The sequence below is a fragment of the Lytechinus pictus genome, chromosome 17, assembly GCF_037042905.1.
Source record: "Lytechinus pictus isolate F3 Inbred chromosome 17, Lp3.0, whole genome shotgun sequence".
Classification (NCBI taxonomy): Eukaryota; Metazoa; Echinodermata; class Echinoidea; order Temnopleuroida; family Toxopneustidae; genus Lytechinus; species Lytechinus pictus.
In genome coordinates this window covers 17,532,269-17,548,738 of record NC_087261.1, presented here as the reverse complement: position 1 = coordinate 17,548,738, position 16,470 = coordinate 17,532,269, and the positions used below count along the sequence as shown (strand labels likewise).

The following is a 16,470-nucleotide window of genomic DNA, read 5'->3' as shown; positions in this document are numbered from 1 at the left end:
TTGTTGACCTTTTGACCTTTCCCTGACCTAGTCTTGACCCTTTATATCTTCTGGATAAGTACTCCTGACGAAGAGTTATCAAAATCGAAAATAAAAACTACACACATGCATAAAAACACGAAATATGAGCTTTCCTAACACCTTCAGTGTAATTTACCATTTACCGAAAGTTTGTTGACCTTTTGACATTTCCGGTCATAGCTTTTTAACGGGAGGTCATGAGTATATGGTTTTGCACACTTTCTTGTTCAGTATAAAAAGACAAACAACTTGATGTGTCACTCGACAGAATTAGGACAATTTGAAAAATTGACCCCTATTGACCCAATTTTGACCCCTTACATAATCAAGATGACCATTACAAATTTGTCACCAAGTTGAAACTTGTTCCTTGTGATATAACCAATCACATTAAAGTGAAAATCATACTTTGCCAATTTGTCGAAGTAGCTGGTAAACCATGACATATGCTGCCTGACTTTACACTTAAAACAAACGAAATAAAACTCCGCTACCAAATAACTTGTACTCATGAATAAACAATTTGTGTAACCACGCATATCCATCATTGTATATAAACTTGAGGATATTTCTTCAAACAACCCCTTCCCCCCCCCCCCCTGAGGGGGGTTAAAGGGGTGTTTTTTTTAGTTTTGGACACGGGCTGCGCGTGCACTCTTTAAGGGTATCAAAAACACAGATTTTCTATAAAAAAAGAGGTTGTTTTGAAAAACTGGTCAATGGTCAATCACATGGTTAAATGTATTTAGGATATGTTTTTTTTCCGAAGCTTTTTTTGTATAAGACTAGCCAAACGTGTTTAGGGTATGTTTTTTCCCCCAAGCTTTTTCCCCTGGGTCATATTCTGGCGACAACTTGTTTAGGGGCCAAATTGTGTAAATAAAGCCCGCGAAAAACTGTGCACACAGAGAAAAACTAGTCTAGGGGGTGTTTGGAAATAATTTGGCCACGCGTGTGTACAGGAATACATTTGACTGCCCCCCCCCCCCCCACGGACAAAACCTTTCTGCAGTTTTCTTCTGTAAAAAAAGTCGCAATAGAGAGTATGATCATTTTGCATGTACAATATTTCATTCCCTAAAATGTTCATCAGACTTGTCCTAAAATTAATCAAACATTTTGGCTTTATGGATGCGCAGGTTGGTGTGTGGGTGTAAAATGTTTGGATGAGTGTGGAAGGGGGCGGGAAGGTAGTCCTGGTGCATGTTCATACCTTATGTAGGCTTCCTTCTGTATCTCCTATGAATGCCATTGTGTGATGTCTTTCTATGGTGGTCACAATGGAGGTTGAAATCACATCAGGGATGATGATGATGTGTGAGGCAGAGAGGGGATTCGTTGCACTGACATACCTATACAATATGTAGCCATCTTGAAATATACCTCTACACTGGTACCAATCCGGGGGTGTGGCAGGATACTGTCAGGTAAAAGTGGAAATTCATTTAATGCGTTTGGTGGGCAGGAAAAGACAATTTAGACTATGATAGTGAATATATTCAGCAAAATCGATTTATGTCGTGTTGACGTGTAGGTAGAAAACAAAAATTAATCTTTTGTCAGGATCAAGGGAGGAAGAATGCACGACTACTTGCGTTCTTTTGGGGGCATGGAAAGACACTTTTCAAATTTTACTATTGTTGGCATTGCTTTATCAGTGAAATGTATATTTTAAACATGAGTGTTAACGCGGAGGATTGTCCATTGTTCATGGGGGAGGGAGACTTATATTGTTGCGCCCCCCCCCCCCGCCATCAAAAGAGACAATTCTCTGCGATGACGTACCTTTATACCTCACAAAGTAATGTTAAAACAAGGCAAACGCCAAGCGTTGTCTCGCCTGCATATTGCAGTCATGAAGAGACTGCATGTCAAAACTATGCTAAATAACTTCTGAGGCTGTCAGCAGTTTTGGGGGTGAATTGTGGTTCTGACAGTTAAAATATATGCATTAATGGTATAGGCCTACTTTATCCCTAGAAAATCAGATAACACTAAGAATGCTGTTAATACTATGAAGCTATAATTATTTCCATGCAAGTAAGGAAATGAATGTTAGTGAAAAAGAATGTAATTGATAATAATGTGAGTAAAATTGTAAAATTAAATTAATTATTAAGGTGCAATGAAATGCCAATCTTTAGCAGTATGTTGGATGATGGTAGGAGCATAACTTTTCTCAATTTGTTTTGTACAGTCTACAGTATTACCAGAACATGGACATACAGCAAATGTGAAGGGTAACATTTAAGAAACTTTGACAGCTTTTCTATTGTACCATTGGCAAATTTGTGTGAACATTATAAATGGTGCCAAGAACTATAGCTCATTAAATAAATAACAACAACAGTTTTAAGGAATAAACATGTAAAATACAAAATCTGGTTCAGGTATAGAGAGTACTGAGTTCTGAAGTAAAATGTTAGTGTTAAAAAGTATAAAATTATAAAGTTAATGTCATTAGAGGAACAAAGTAGTGTGAAAGTTAATTGACCTTTGACCTTAATCAAATTCAACTCTCATTCGAACCTGACCTACACCTTCAAGAGATGGACCTCTGTTACGAGTTTGGCGATCCCACCTTGAAGCTATAGAAAGTTATTTTGTGTACAACACAGCTCAGTACCAGTCATGGAAAGTTCATTGACCTTTGGCCTTAATCAAATTCAACCCACATTCGAACTTGACCTGCACCTTCAAGAGATGGACCTCTTGTATGAATTTGGCAATCTCACCTCGAAGCTATAGAAAGTTATTGTGTGTACAACACAGCACAGTGCCAGTCATGGAAAGTTCATTGACCTTTGACCTTATTCAAATTCAACTCATATTCGAACTTGATCTGTGCCTTTAGGAGATGGACCTCTGGTATGAATTTGGTGATCCCACCTCATAGCACAGTGCCAGTCATGGAAAGTTCATTGACCTTTGACCTTTGACCTTAATCAAATTCGACTCATATTCGAACTTGACCTGTGCCTTCAGGAGATGGACCTCTGGTATGAATTTGGTGATCCCACCTCGAAGCTATAGAAAATTATTATGTGTACAACATAGCAAAGTGCCAGTCATGGAAAGTTCATTGACCTTTGACCTTATTCAAATTCGACTCATATTCGAACTTACCTGTGCCTTAAGGAGATGAACCTCTGGTATGAATTTGGTGATCCCACCTCGAAGCTATAGAAAGTTATTGGGTGTACAACACAATTGTTGACTACGACGACGCCGCCGACGACGCCGGAAATAGTGATACCTATGTCTCGCTCCGCTACGCAGGCGAGACAAAAACTGATACATTTGATTGTTCAAACTTTATTCTTTGCCGAGCCAGAGCTCCGGATCGAATTGCAAAAGCTATTGCAATCATTTTGCAGACTATCTCCTACCTGGTTCGAAATTTTGTCTTTACTTAAGGCCCCGGCTAATTTGAATAAAGACCAACGTGAAATTTTGTTTGAAAAAATAAAACAAAAAACATCTGACATTTTCCCTTCTCAGGCTTTCTATATATCGTGGTCTCTTCCATCTCTTATTTTCTTTTCTAGTTGTCCCCCTTCTTTTCACTTATTTCTCTTTTCCGTCTATTTTATTTATACAATCCTTTATGCTTTCTGATGCTCGGGGGCCGGGGGGTGAGCATGATGGATCCTACATGGAGCGGGGCAACAACTTTTGAGAGCTGCTGTTTACTGTCAGGGCCTTTTGTCACATTTTCCCTCATTTCTGGCGCGGGCGTGTGTGTCTGTGTTAATGTGGGAGGCGGGGATGCATGTCAATTCGTCACGGCGCGTCCCTTGCACTATATTCCCGACCTTTCGTTAGAGAACGCGAACGCTTATTTACGACGGTGGTTGATTTTGGAAGAGACTTTTGGGCCCGTCGTAAAAGGCTGTCCTGCAATTTAAATTATGTGACATGAGGATTTTGTTTAGCTTTCGCATCTGCAACGGAAACATCAATCTGCAGTTCGTGTGCAAAATACTATGGTAACAGCGACATATCCGATTTAGGACGACTTTCCAGAGCCACATGTAGTTCCTCCCAGAGCTCGAGAGGCCGCCCATTACATGGTAGGGGCATATCGTGTGTGTATGAGGAGCAGGGAAAGGGGAAAAACGCAAAGTTGGGTGAGTTTCAGACGAATAAGCCTATTGCATAATGCTGTGTACATATCAGCGCATGCGAAATGGTTCAGCTGGAGAGGTGATCTGACCCATGGAATCAATTGCCAGTGATCCACCAATAATCCACATTAGATGCAACATCGATTCGACGGACTATAATGATTTACATCCCAGTCTGAATTCAGTAAATTTTTCCTCACTCAATATGTACTCGATTTGTTTGAAAAACCACCTTCTTATCCATGTCACAATCTACATTTCGCATGTCTCCAGCCAGCTGGAGTCATGATAGTCATGATAGTACAGTCCCGCCGCGAGCTCAGGCAGGCAAATGGCATGGCATGACATGCTGGTATCGTATGAAAGAATTTTGCACACGAAAAGCAAGATCTATAGGGCATGCATGTAACACAAAGCTTAGCAATGATTGTAGAACAGTTTTCTACGTTCGATTGTATTGACTATAATGTACGATCAATCTTCAAAAGCGAGTCTATGATTAATCGTTAACTTTTGTGTTACCGGGCTCTAATGTCGCGTTGTAGAGGTTTGCGAAAGGTGGCTATTTATCATTATTTGGGGGATATTTTTATCTGTTGTACTTGTATATCCGTTCATCTCCTATTTCCCTTTCCCCTGTTTTCCTTTTCTCCCCTGTTTTGTTTGCACTGGGCTAGCCACATTCCCTTGGGTCATCGCAGGGTTTATCATTTCACGTACACAGAGTTATAAAACCAACAAGTCAAATTTTGACACCTCAGGTCTCGTAGGAATTGAGCTACATTCATCTTGAATTGGAGGGTTAATCTTTGAAATGGGATTCTTATGCATGTTCTCATTCTCTGACACAAGTTTACAGAATCTCGTCAGATTTCAATGTTGCAATGAATTTTTTTTAGATAACTTCTAGACGATTTTTTTCAAACCATTCATTTTTGTTAAGGTTAGAGTGCAAGCAAACCGAGTGCACGAATGCTTGGTTGTGGTTTTATTCATTAACAAATCGTTGTAGGGATGCATGTGGGGGCAAAGCAAACCTACCAGTCTGCTATAATCGCGAGAAGGAAAACCTTGACAAAACTGTGCTGATTTGAATACTATTTTAATTTGACTATATAAATAGATAAATTTCCCCCTAAAAAGAGTAATCATTAATGGTTATCGAATTAAAACAACTTACCTCTGCACATATACTACCCTCCAGGAACATGTTCTCCGTGCCGGTGCCCGTTCCTAAAATACACCCTAAAATAGCATCTTCGAACCTCTGCTGGACATCGATCATCGTATACACACAAAGAGAAGACGAAGAAACAGATGAGAATACTGCGTACACTAGGTCATCCGCTGTACTGATATTCATCGATTCAGCCAACTGGGATCCTGATGGGCCAATGTAAGCAGACTGGATAACATTCTGAGACCCACCATGTGCGCATTGCAGCTCTAACTCCGTGTACGATTCGAAGTCTCTGTCTGGTGAATTACGACAAATGCGTCCTAAATAAGTGTCTACACCTCTTGATACGAAGTAGTAAATATAATCCTTGTAAGAAATAAGATGTTTGAACGTATATGCCTCATGAAAATTGACATATCCTGAAGATATTGCTTGTTCGAATTGGAGTTCTGGAAGATTCCACTTTGAAATAAATAAGGATTCAGCCCCGCCACTCCCACTGGTTCCAGTAAATAAGTAAAATGATTCATTAAGTTTATCTATTCCTCTACTTTCATATTCTGCACCAAGAGCAACTACTCCAACGGTATGTAAGTCTCCTCCTTCCACAAGGAGACCGGTATTGGATAAATTCATCACGCCGAGTGATATATCGGTCAAATTTCTTGTCTGGCAATTATGGGCGGCTTGACAACCTCCACAAGTAATCAGCATATAGTACTCCGGCGTAATCACAACAATTAGGAGTTTGTTATCATTGACATATTGATTTTCATTTCGTAGAGGACACCTTCCCGCATCAACAGTCTCCTTGAGGTTCAGGTTGGAATCGAGTTGGTAGAGTCTCTCTCGTGCTCCTATGTAGATATCTCCAGTAACGTTGTTGAGGGCGATGTTGTTGAACCTTAGGTTGGAGTCAAGATCGAGGGGTGTAAATGAAGATACCAAGTAGGAGGAGAGGGGAGCTGATTGGATTGATTTGGAGTAAAATATTATGAGACCTAGATAGAGCACATATGCTCTCTTCATATTCCGCGCCATTACCTATTTGTCCAGCATCCAGGCTTCTTTGTAAATTCACAACCTGCATAAAAAACCAAAGGTAAGTGAAATAAAATTTTGTGAAAAAAAAAAAAAATGATGATGAAAATCCATATTTTATTGTTCGAAATAGCGCCAGATCGACGAGGCTCCATCCCTTTAAACGTTGAACGCCAAACATGGTAGCAGCAACTCCCATCTTTCAGTGCCTTTCGGTCTGACGCAACCTCCCGGTTGCGAGACGGACGATCTACCAACTGAGCCAACACACATTGAACCACGTTTGTTCTCATACGTCCTTTTTTATTCTTTTTTTTTACATCTGAGACTAAACAATGCGCATAAGTTTAAGACAACTATACTATTTCATAATATCTCCGAAACTTGTTTAACGTTGACATGTTTTAGAATCTGAAAATTTGCGAGCATTATTAATAAAAGTGTCACCTAGAATCTTACATTGTATCGATCGTTTTGCCTTGGCGAAAAATACATTTAGGGCATCACAAAGTGACTCAAAATGAAGTAGTTGAGATTGTTAAAAATATAAAATGCAGCAGTAGTTGTGGTATCGATGATTTAAGTCCAGTTGTAATCAAGAAAGTGATTATATTCATTTTGGATCCAATATGTCATAATTTTAAATTATCACTAAAAGTTATTCCTGTACATAAAAAAGGTGATTTACATGATGTCTCTAATTATCGTCCCATTTCACTACCACCGTATTTTCAAAGATTTTAGAAAGAATTGTTTATAATCGATTATATAATTTTCTTAACTCTAACTCTCTTTTAAATGACGTGCAATATGGATTTAAAAAAATGTTTCCACTGAAATGGCACTAATTAACATACATGATTATATTATCACTTCACTAAATAAGAAATTGCACACTATAGGAACATTTTAAGACCTTAGCAAGGCTTTTGATTGCATTGACTATAACATACTTTTACACAAATTACAGTTTTATGGAATTAGGGGTCATGTATTATGTTGGTTTCAGAACTATTTATTAAATCGTGTGCAATATGTGTCTTATAAAAATGTTTTATCTGAACCCTTAAATGTTTTATGTGGTGTGCCCCAAGGATCTATCCTCGGACCGCTCTTATTTTTAATATTTTTTAACGATTTACCTTAAAATGTTCTGACAAATTGAATTTTTGCGCATGATACCAATATTTTAGTTTCGGATAATACACTACAATCTTTGAATAATGTCTTAAATCAAGAATTACCTCATGTAGCCGCATGGTTTTATTATAACAAAGTCTCTCTGAATATGGACAAATTGAACTATATATTATTTCATGGACATAATAGAATAAATGATATTGAAGTATTAGATATTAAAATGAATTATCAAGTTATCAAACGTGTAAGTAACTCAAGGTTTTTAGGCGTTTTAATTGACGAAAGACTTTCATGGAATAATCATATAATGGACGTGACAAATAAAATATCTAAGAATATCGGTATCATCCGCAAACTTAGCGATTTCTTGCCTCAACACATTCTTTTAACTTTGTATAATACCTTAATCTTGCCATACTTGTCTTATTGTAACGTAGTGTGGGCAAATACATATCCTTCAAAACTAGAAAGATTGTTTATTTTACAAAAAGAGTTATCCGAATATGTTCATTTTCTCACAGATTGGCCCACACTAAAGAACTTTGCATGAAATTCAATGTTCTGAATATCTATCAACTCAACTCCTACTTCTGTGCAATATTACTTTTTAAACAGAAACAAAATATACTCCATAATTCAATATCGTCAATGCTTGATTTAAATGTATATATTCATGATTATAATACAAGAAACAAAAATAAATATCACTTATGGACTGCAAATAAAAATTATGTATTATTTTCGTTTAGACACGGTGTCTAAGATCAATCAGTTTATTTATTTATTTTATTTATTTATTTCGTCTTTATTTTAACAGGGTAGCCCCATCAATAATTACAATACTGTTATACTAGGAGGCCCTGCATAACATAAAATACATATACATAAATATACATGAAAAACATCCGTAGGTGATATGAAAGATCAGTACAAAATGATATAATATTGCATGCTAATTGTCAACGCGTAATAATAGAAAACAAAAATTTACAACATAATTCATGACTACAATAAATGTTCATTTTTGTTAAGTTATGGTCAACGAAAATATTTGAAACAAAACAGTTAATTTTAGGCTAGCAACAAAATAAAGTATAAGAAAATAAAAGACATTTGGTAGGAGCAAATCCGGTCTAAACTAGTCATATAACTGATTATATTACAATAAGCTGATTTCAGAAATAATATTAATGAATGATATAAATTAGAATAGGATAGGTGTGATTGTATACAATTTGTAGTTAATTGTTATAATTACCTAATTTATATTCCATCCATCGTAATTGCATTTATACGGAAGGAAAGGCATGAATTTTTTTTTTTTTTTGCAGTGTGAAAGATGATCAAAGTAGAAGATTGGACAGAAGGTATAACGAGAAAGATAGAGAAGTGACATAGAAAGAATATAAGGAGAGTGAGAAAAATACAATAGAGAAAAAAAGGTACGTGGAGATAAGAAGAACATGTATCATCAGTTACTAAGAGCCCGAGTTACTAGCATGGCTCAATAAATAGTCTTCACTTGGAACACAAGACAATAGCATATACGTATCATGTTCAAATTTGATTAAGCCTGTATCTCCAATACGATGTTGTGAATGAATTTATTGACGTCGAATTTCTTACATCATTGGGGAGTTGGTTCCACAGGCACGCCCCATGGTGAGAAAAGGCTTTCTTACCGGCTTGGGTACGTGCCTGTGGAACCAGAATACCACAATTAGTAGCATTTCTTGTATTATGTGAGTGGACATTACTCGATCGGGAAAACATTTCTGACATATAAGTTGGTGCCTCAGCCAGTAGTGAGTTGAACACCATTCTACAGGTATGGAAGCGCCACCTCTCTTCTATAGGCATCCAGTTCAGTTTTCGAAAAACTTCAACAGTTGGCACATTATGGTCAGTTTGCAGTACAAGACGAGCAGCTTTCTTGTGTTGCTTTATCAAAATATCCTTCAGGTTTTGGGAGCAATTTACCCAAGCGAGACTACAATAGTCCAAGCAAGGTAAGATCAAAGAATTCGCCAGTAATTTTGAGCTTGAAATTGTCATGTACTTACGAAGTCGACCCAAACGTGCCAATCTGGAAGCGATCTTTTTCCTGGTTTCTTCAACTTGTTTGTGCCAGATTAGGTTTTTATCTAACCACACACCCAAGTACTTGTATGAAGACACTATATCTAAAACATCATTTCCTATGACAAGTTTGACAATAGAATCACGAAGTCTTTTGGGGGTCCCAAATATCATGTATTGCGTTTTCTTTAAGTTGAGCATCAATCGATTATCTGTAAGCCACTCTTGTACATTTTTTAGATCGGAATTAAGTACACGTTCGATTTCTTGGGCAGTCTTTCCACTACACACTAGGGCAGTATCATCCGCATAGAGTAGAATTTCACATTTCCTTACAACTTTAGCTAAGTAATTTACCATTATAGAGAAAAGGAGTGGTCCAAGTATTGAACCTTCAGGCACACCCTTGCGTACTTATGAAGTTTCAGGCAGTTTGCCACTAACACATGTCCTTTGTGTCCGTCCCTTAAGATAAGATTCGAAACAATTTAACTCCCTTCCCCTGATACCATATTTGTCAAGCTTTTGCAGTAATAGACAATGATCGACAGAGTCGAAGGTCTTCTTAAGGTCCAAGAATACGACACCCGGTAATTTACCACGATCCATTTCCCGATGAAGGAGATTTGAGACATAGGTCAGGACAATATTCGTTGAATGGTGCTTGCGGAAGCCAGATTGCTCTTTGACCAAAATATTGTTCTCATTCAGGTAATCATGTAGTTGATTATGGATTAATCTTTCAAATACTTTCATGAGTATTGGTAGGACAGATACTGGTCTATAGTTGTGTGGGTCATGTCTGTCACCACCTTTGTGTATTGGAGTCGCTTTGGCTTCCTTCCATTCAGCGGGTACGTGTCCTGTTTCTAAGGAGATGTTGAACAATCGGGCCAAGTGATCATAGATGACCGGTGTCGCTATCATTAAGAGCCTAACATTTACACCATCTATACCAATTGCCTTCTTTACATCGAGTTTTTGTAAGATACTTAGTACATTGTCTGAATCTATCTCATCAAAATGAAAGGAATTCTTAATGTTTACATGTGATATGTATAAATCAATAACAGCATTCCTTGGCTGTGCATGGTCAAACGTCTGCGAGACCCCAAAACAGCAGAACAATCTGTTTAACTCATTTGCTACCTGAACTGGTTCACAAACATGGTCTCCATCAATTTTTAGTATATTTGTTGTTACATGGGTTTTACCTCCTGATAAGCCTTTCAAAATCTTCCAAAATTGAGCAGAGTTACTCTTATGTTCCAGAATATTTCTTACATAGTAGTCTTTCTTCAAAGTATATTTATAGTTATGGACATAGTTTCTACACGATCGATAATGGTTCCAGTGTACAGGTAAGCCACTACGCTGTGCTTTACGTTTCAATTTATCTCGTTGATGGGACAGAGTAACATACTCATCATTCACCCAAGGTGTTTTCACACCTCTAACTCTCTTTGTAATAACGGGAGCATTAATATCACAAATTTTCATAAATTCTTGCTTCCAGAAACACCACGATTCATTTAAACCCTGAACATTTAGGTGCCTTTCTAAATGAGAGTTCTGAATTTGTTGTATTAAGCGTTGACTATCAAATCGTTTAAAAGAACGAAATGTCAGAATCGTATGATCTAACCTTGGTCTAAATAGTTTTCGTACAATGTAAACTAGATTGTGATCACTGAGGCCCTCAGACAGGACACGACTTTCATTAACATTGTTTGGGGTATTTGTAAGAACAAGATCAATTAGGCTAGTGCTGTTTTCTGTAGCTCTGGTGACATGCTCGACTACCTGTTTCAAATGGCTTATTATATTCACTCGCGTTCGTAATCACTCGCGTCGGGTTGGTAATCACACGCGTTTTTTATTTTTGGCGATTTTTTTTTTTTCGGTGCGATTTTTTTTCTAACGGTGTCTTCAATGAGACAAACGTACTGGAAAAATAAAATGAAATTGAAATTCGAGTTTCGTTTTATTTTAAGCTGGTAAGTGCCTTAAATAAAACGTTCTCGACCACTGTTTTAAGATAACAAGCAAATTTTGACTACTGTTTTAACATAATCACATTCCACATCTTAAATCTTAGAGCCATAGGCGGCGGAAGCGGGGGGGGGGGCTCCCCCTAAAAAAAGAGAGAGGGGGGGGGGAGAAAGGAAGGGAAAGAGGGAGAAAAGAGAAAGAAAGAAAAAAGACAGACAGAAAGAAGGAAGCAAGAAAAAAAGGAGAAAGAAAGGAGAAAAGGAATAAAGAAGAAAAAGGAGGAAAGGCTACTCTCGATTTAGCTTTGCCTTTGGAGGATTTTCCTGAAGTCTGTGGTATTCTTTATAAAGCATAGTGAGGTGCTACAATTTCATAATATCACTATTTATTTGCTTCTTCCTTTCTTTGTGAATTATTCTACACTAACGTAAAAATCAGGGAGGAAAAAAGTGCTGAAGAAGAAAAGCAAGAAGGAGGAGGAGAAGTAGAAGAAGAAAAAAGAAGATGGAGGACATAAGGGGGTAAAAATAAAATTAAAAAGAGAAAATTGAGGGGAGGATGTAGAAGAAGAGAAAGAGAAGATAAAATAAGGGGAAGACTGAGAAGAGAAAAGGAAGAAGTGAGAAGGGAGATGAACAATAAGGACAAATACAGAGAAATTAAAAAAAACAAATACAGAGAAATTTAAAAGAACAAATACAGAGAAATTTAAAAAAAAATTGAAAATGTTTGAAAAAAACTCCTCAAAACAGACTGCTGTCAGCTGTCTGGGGCGGATCAAGCTTGTTATCTATTCTTGGTACTTAAAACAGTAGTCGAGTACATTTTATTTTAAGGCACTTAATTGCCGGCTTAAAACGAAACTCAAATTTCCCTGCATGTCTGTTTCATGGAAGACACCGTTAAAAAAAAATCGCACCGAAATAAAAAAAATCGCCAAAAATCCAAAACGCGAGTGATTACGAACCAGAACGCGACGCGAGTGATTATAAACTGCCTTTCAAATTGTTGGTATTACAAAGTTGGCAAATAAACCGAGAACTAGATTTACAGTACATGTCATAATTGAGATCACCGAGTATGTAGACCTCTCTTCTTTTAGAGGTTGCTTTAGTTACAGATTCTTCGATATGCTTTTGATATATCATATTTGAACTAGGAGGACGGTAGTAAGTTCCAACAAGAATGGTTGTGGATTGGGGTAATTTGAGTTCAATCCAGAGTGATTATAAACCATTCATCTCCAAGTCCAACCTACGTGTATAAGCCAATGATTCAGATATATATACGGCAACGCCGGCGACACTTCGTATTTCCGAAGGTTCGTAATTCCGAAGGTTCTTAATTCCGAAGGTTCGTAATTCCGAACCACGTAAATTGCCTATACCTCGATGTTCGTTAATCTGAAAACGAAAAAGGGTTCGTTAATCCGAACATTTGTGGCGTTATTCCGACGGTTCGTTATTCCGAAGGTTCGATAATCCGAAAACAAAATAAGATTCGTTGTTCCGAAGGTTCGTTAATCCGAAAAAGAAATAAGGTTTGTTGTTCCGAAGGTGCTTTTTAATCCGAAAACAAAATAAGGTTCGATGTTCCGAACGTTCGTAATTTCGTAACGAACCTTATTTTGTTTTCGGATTAACGAATCTTCGGAATTACGAACCTTATTTCGTTTTCGTATTAACGATCCTTCGGAATTACGAACCTTCGGAATTACGAACCTTCGGAAATACGAACCTTCGGAATAACCGAACCTTCGGAATTACGAAGCGTCGGAATTACGAATGTATGCGGGCAACGCCACCCCCGTGACGATTACGGTCAAGTCTCTCTACAGTAAAACCTTGAAGATGTAGTTCTGAATCAGAAACCGTAGCATCTAATAGTGTCTCAGAAAAAGTCAGAATATCAAAAGGCTTCATTTTCAATTTCTCCTTTAAATGGTCAATCTTACCAAGCAAACTATGAATATTAAGATGCCCTATCCTAAGACCCTTGGTATTTAAGGTAATTGGGTAGCTTGTTTCATGCATGTCATTATTTTGATTTGTGAAATCAGAATCCTTGAGTTCTCGGCAAGTGATACAGGACCAGTGATTTAGAAAGGGGGTCCCATAGTGCGAGAGGGGTATATTTGTGCACTTAAGGTGCCATCTGCGATTACAGGAACTACAGAAAACATATTTTTGTTGAGTTCTAAAGGCATTTGAGCATCCGGGACACTCGAACTCTCTAGCTGCATAAACAGCATAATTTTCACGAAGATCCTGTTGAGCAGCCTCACTTCCAGAGACAGGAGAAACTGAAGAGTCCAAAGGTAAGGGAAAAGTGGACTTTATCTTCGCACATCCACGTCTACCTCTCCTTGTTTTCCTCCTACGTGCAATCCCAAGATCTGTTATTTTTCTCCAAACGTTTAATGAAAGCCGACATTGGGTTGTGTTCAGATGTATTTGATTACACTTATGCAAGAATGCTAGGTCATAAACGATTCGATCATTATGGTGTTGCGGGACTGGTGTAAGACTAATCGCAGATTCATTGCGATCGTGAAATTCATTCGGACCTGGGTTTGGGTTAACATCCCCAGCTTGAAGTAGCTGTGAATGAAAGGTTGCTTGAGAGTTGGGGTAATAGCTCATCCTTATTCCACAATATTTGTGGAACTTTATCAATTCAGGTATATGCGATATATGTGTGAAGGAATGCGCCACTTCTCCATAACTGTTCACATTGCAAAGAACCGCTATCAACACCAAAGCCCATGCTTTCGCCATATCCATTGTCAGTGGTCAGTCATATTATTTCAAACAATTAGATGGTCAGAGTACAAGTTCATAGATGAGTGATTTTCTATGGGTACATACCTCACGTGCCGTGATATATCATGGCTTCATGTAATGTCCTGTAGTATATGTATACTCGAAATGTATACTAAAAGTATGTTCATCAAAGACAAATCAGGGTGCTCGAAGTCAGTCCTATATCATCCTAAGGTGGTAGGAAATCACCTTGTTTAGTCTATATCGTTCATAATCACCAGGAACATATCATAAACATCACAATTACAAGAGCACAAATCTGAGGAGCTACACGTTGGCGCTTCACTCTTCGTCAGTTCTACGAATGCTTTTAGCAGGAAATTGAAACTATATTTAATCAATAATGTGTGAAAGCGAGGATTTTTTACTGCCCTTGTGTATTTATTTGTTGGGTTTGTCCGGTTAAACGTGTTTTAACTTATATATGTTTTTATTATTTCTTGTACATGTATTATCAAATGATTTTAATTATTGAATTCAATGTTAAATTAGCATTTTACTAAATCTATCATTTTAATGTGGCTTATTTTGTTTATATACGGGTGATTTCTCGACAAACCTTGATAGGTTTTTATGACCACCCGATTCCAATATTGTATATTTCACTGTAATTTGTATATGTTTAATACTTGTTTTACATGTACCTTACATTTTCTTGCCTTATTATGTACATTGTGTTTGATATTACTGTATTCTATACTCTGTATTGATTTTTATTGGAATTGAATAAAACATTGAATTGAAATGAATTGAACTGAATTATACAGAGGCACTTTTAATCAAATATAAACACAAATGTATACACCCCTCTGGCATGGCTGATGGGCTAAGAATACACCATGGAAGATTGGTAAAGGGGATGAGAAATATATCGAAATCGGAAGTATATAATGGCATGTGACCATGGTGACGAAGAAGAAAATGAAGAAAGTCTAATGACAAAATAGTAAAACCATTAAAGCCACAAACGAATGCGTTGTCAAAATAAGTGTAGTCTTTGAAATAATCGATTGTCTATTATAGTGCAGTGGAAGTGCAGTGTTACAGTGGAAAACACTTCGTCCCTCGGATGGGACTTTAAATGGAGGCCCCGTGTAAAGGAGGGTCACCACCTTTGCACGAGAACCCACCGCACTATTCGTACAAGAGTAAGGGGAAACCGCGGTGTAGTGGTTCGCCTGCACTCCCCTAATCAGTTATATCGGGACGAGAGACATGCGGGTCATAGTGATTCAGTTCGCTTTTCGTCTCCCAGGCACAGGTGATGCCAAATAACGATAATAATAATAATAATTAAAATAATTACAGTAGTGTCCACGGGTTACAAGCTATAGCAAATTATATGATCGGGCATAATACACTATTTAGCCGCAAAAAAAAAGGATGGAAATACTTTAATTGTGGCTGTTATATTTTCTTACAACTGTACAAGCAATGAAATTACCTACATCATTGGTTTTAAAATTAAATAGGAGCTCTAAAGCAAAACCTATGTTACGTCGGCCATTTTGTGGAAACAAAAGTCGATTCCATTTTAGTCAATTCCATTCTTTGTTTTCTCCGTTTGTGCAACTCTCTCTTAGGATCTAAAGTTGTCTTGAAAAGTAGACGTGCTTTATACGTAAACCAACATATCACTACTAGGATAAATGATGTGTTATAAATTTTCTATAAAAAAATGAAAAATATGCGCTGGCGAAAGAAATTATATTTATTTATCAAGACTTACCACCCCAACTGGATAAAAAATAAAGTACAGAGTGAACATTCACGAGGACCACTAAAAATGTAGTTATTGTATATCTCAGCTTTGATTAAACTGAACACTGCTTCCTCATTTAGAACATACCATTATAGCGAAATGTGAGTGTGTACAGTCTATGTGTTTCAACCATCGTTCTTTTTGTTTATAGTTTAGACAGGTCAAGACAAAGTATAGTATTTAATACATGTTTCACCTGCAATGTCTTTAAAATATGGAAAGACACCTGGTATTTAAAAAAAGAGCAATGAATAAACAACACATACCTATTTCACCCCCTTGATCACAGTGGAACGAGCTCAAAGG

At 37.3% G+C, this 16,470-nt stretch overlaps 1 protein-coding gene across 1 annotated transcript; it reads right to left on the bottom strand.

The window, feature by feature from the left end:
• Nucleotides 1-1,228: 1,228 nt before the first annotated feature.
• LOC135157347 (plexin-B1-like) lies at nt 1,229-16,206 on the bottom strand. Its single transcript, XM_064112579.1, has 3 exons — nt 16,132-16,206; nt 5,329-6,412; nt 1,229-1,441 (listed from the first exon to the last, which is right to left on the bottom strand). The coding sequence occupies exons 2-3, from the start codon at nt 6,367-6,369 to the stop codon at nt 1,229-1,231; spliced, it is 1,254 nt and encodes a 417-aa protein (XP_063968649.1). The 5' UTR covers nt 6,370-6,412; nt 16,132-16,206.
• Nucleotides 16,207-16,470: the final 264 nt, after the last annotated feature.